The 2653-nt window shown below is 46.7% G+C and overlaps 1 protein-coding gene across 1 annotated transcript; it reads right to left on the bottom strand.

The window, feature by feature from the left end:
• Positions 1-1277: 1277 nt before the first annotated feature.
• Positions 1278-2561, bottom strand: LOC105563842 (uncharacterized protein K02A2.6-like; the record flags this gene model as incomplete). Its single annotated transcript, XM_012015786.1, has 1 exon — positions 1278-2561. A coding segment is annotated over one exon (1284 nt), but the record flags the coding sequence as incomplete, so codon positions are not given.
• Between the last annotated feature and the right edge of the window lie 92 nt (positions 2562-2653).

Genomic DNA, 2653 nt, shown 5'->3' with positions numbered 1-2653 from the left:
AAATGAAAAATTATCATTGAGCATGTGCACGAGCGATCAGACAGAACGATGTGAACTACAGGACATTCCATACCAAGAGGCAGTGGGCTCTTTATTATATCTTGCACAAGGAACCAGGCCAGACATAGCATTTGCAGTAAATGATGTAAGTCGATTCATTTCAAACTTCGGCAAGGCTCACTGGACGGCTGTCAAAAGGATCTTCAGATATCTGAAGGGAACAATGGATTGGAAATTATGCTATGAAAATTCAGGTAATAGTAAACTAACAGGTTTTTCTGATGCAGATTGGGCTTCTGACGTTGATAAAAGACGTTCATGCACCGGCTACGTCTGTAAGTGATCAAATGGAGCGATATCATGGTCAAGTAGACGTCAACCAACAGTAGCATTATCTAGTACCGAAGCTGAGTACCTAGCACTTTCAGCAGCACTGCAAGAAGCAATCTGGTTGAAAAATCTGGGACAAGAATTGGACTCGGACCTTAGAGAGACGCCTATCAAGATCGGATGTGACAATCAGAGCGCACTAGTTTGGCTAAAACTGACGGATACAGAGCACGATCAAAACATATTGACGTTCGTCATCATTACATTCGAGACAAATTAGAAGACAGGACGATTGACCTCGAATACATACCGACTGAAGAAATGGTAGCTGACAGCCTTACAAAGGCTGTACCTAGTCCGAAAAACAATTTTTGTGCTCGCGGAATGGGCATTAAAAATTAAATGTAGAGATTCTAAGTTTTATACATTGTTTTTTTATATGTAGAGTCACCTTAGGACAAAAGTCAATTATTGTAATTTGAGTTCATTTAATGTTTAATGAGTGAGGGTGTTGATACATATAGTATAAACGTTTCCGTTCAAGAGGGCGCTACACTTATGCGACATGTAACGTCCTCTCTGTTAAGCTTAGCTCCTGGGCCAGTCTGCCTGAGCAAGCTCCCGCTCGAACCATATACCGCCTTTTTGTTATAACATCGAGCAAGCTCAGTAATAAACAGTTTTCGTATATAGTTGGGGCTCACTCTGCTTTATTCACCCCATACCGCAATTATATAAATTTTATTCCGATTAAACCTGTAATATTCGCGTCGCGTGGTGATTTCGGTATAAATCAAGTACTCGCCAAGTCGTAAGGTTATGTGTCTTTATTCTCTTACGATACAAGCCCGACTGACTCTTTGCTCCTCTCGTCGGTCACGGTCCCCTTCCCGCGATCCTCGCGCCGTCTATACCTACTCGGGATGCGCGGTTACTACTCCCGCGCTCTATGCAACATCTCCCCTTTTTGGTTTAGCTCCCGGAGGTGATTTTCGTCCGCCTCCCAGTCTGTCGTAGTTTAAACGACTGACTTCCTTCCTAACTCGTTTGGGCCGCTCCCTTGTATGCGAGGTTCCCGGAGTCTCTCCTGCCTCTGGCGTGTCCTTAGTCTTCTCCTCTAGGGCTGGTGGCATCCGACCTCTCTGTCCTCCATCGGCCGAAGGTGAATTTGGTCTTATCGGGGACTGCGGCGGAGTGTACCATTCCTCTGCGACTGGTGTATTGTTTATCGTCTCGAAATAACCCAGGGGTGCGTCCAAGCGATGCAAGTGACTCCGGTTTCGACGGAGCCTTCCCATTTCGGTCTGCACCCAAAAGGATCTTGGTTGGTCCGCGCGCTTCTCTACCACGCCCCAGCGACGTGCATCCCGGATCCACACCTTGTCTCCCTCCTCCAGGTCGTCCCTCTCCGTTCTATGATGGCGCCTATCGTAATCTTCTTTCTGGCGCCGAATTCTCTCTTTTTCCCTGGATAGGAGTGTTTCGCGATCGACAGTCTTTGGCGTTAAAAGGGAGGGGGTCATGGGGAGAAAGGATCTAATTCGGCGTCCCATGGCCAACTCGCTTGGAGAAAAACCGCACTTTAACGGGGTTGCCCGGTACTCCATCAGCCATTTGTCAAGCTCCTTGGTTTTCTCCAAGCCGTTTTTCACCGTCCTCACCATTGCCTCTATGAAGCCGTTGCTCTGGGGAAAATGCGGCGACGACGTTCTATGTTCGAACCCGTAGGTTTTCTTGAAAATCTGGAATTCTGTGGTCTTGAGTGGGTCAAATTGCGTTCCATTATCTGACCGGATGACTTCTGGTATTCCATGATGAGCGAAAATCTCTTTTAATTTATTGATTATCGTCGATGATCGTAAATTTGGCAATGGGTATACTTCCGGGTACCGAGAGTAAAAGTCTGCCACAAGGAGGTACCATTGTGTTCCTTGCTTGAATAGATCCATGGCTATTATTTGCCACGGTCTGTCCGGAAAATTTGAAGGTTTTAAAGGCTCTGACCTTCCTGGTCTGTTTTGGATACACGTGTTGCAGCTGTCCACTAGTTGTTGTAGTTCTGCAGATATCCTCGGCCACCAGACGCTGCATCTAGCTCTGGCGCGACATTTTCGATTCCTTGATGAGCTCCGTGGATTGCTTCCAATGCCTCCTTGCGAAGTTCCGTAGGTATGTAGAATCGCTCCCCCAGCATGATAAAACCTCGTGTAATCGAGAGGTTTTCCTGAAAGCTGAAAAATGGCTTCACAGACGCGCTGACTTTCTTTTTGCCCGGCCAGCCGTTCTGGATATATTTCGCTAACTCTTGACACACTGGGTCTTT

The sequence above is a fragment of the Vollenhovia emeryi genome, unplaced genomic scaffold (assembly GCF_000949405.1).
Source record: "Vollenhovia emeryi isolate VEMERY1.0 unplaced genomic scaffold, V.emery_V1.0 DF944198.1, whole genome shotgun sequence".
NCBI classification, from domain to species: domain Eukaryota; kingdom Metazoa; phylum Arthropoda; class Insecta; order Hymenoptera; family Formicidae; genus Vollenhovia; species Vollenhovia emeryi.
This window is presented reverse-complemented; position numbering and strand designations above follow the sequence as displayed.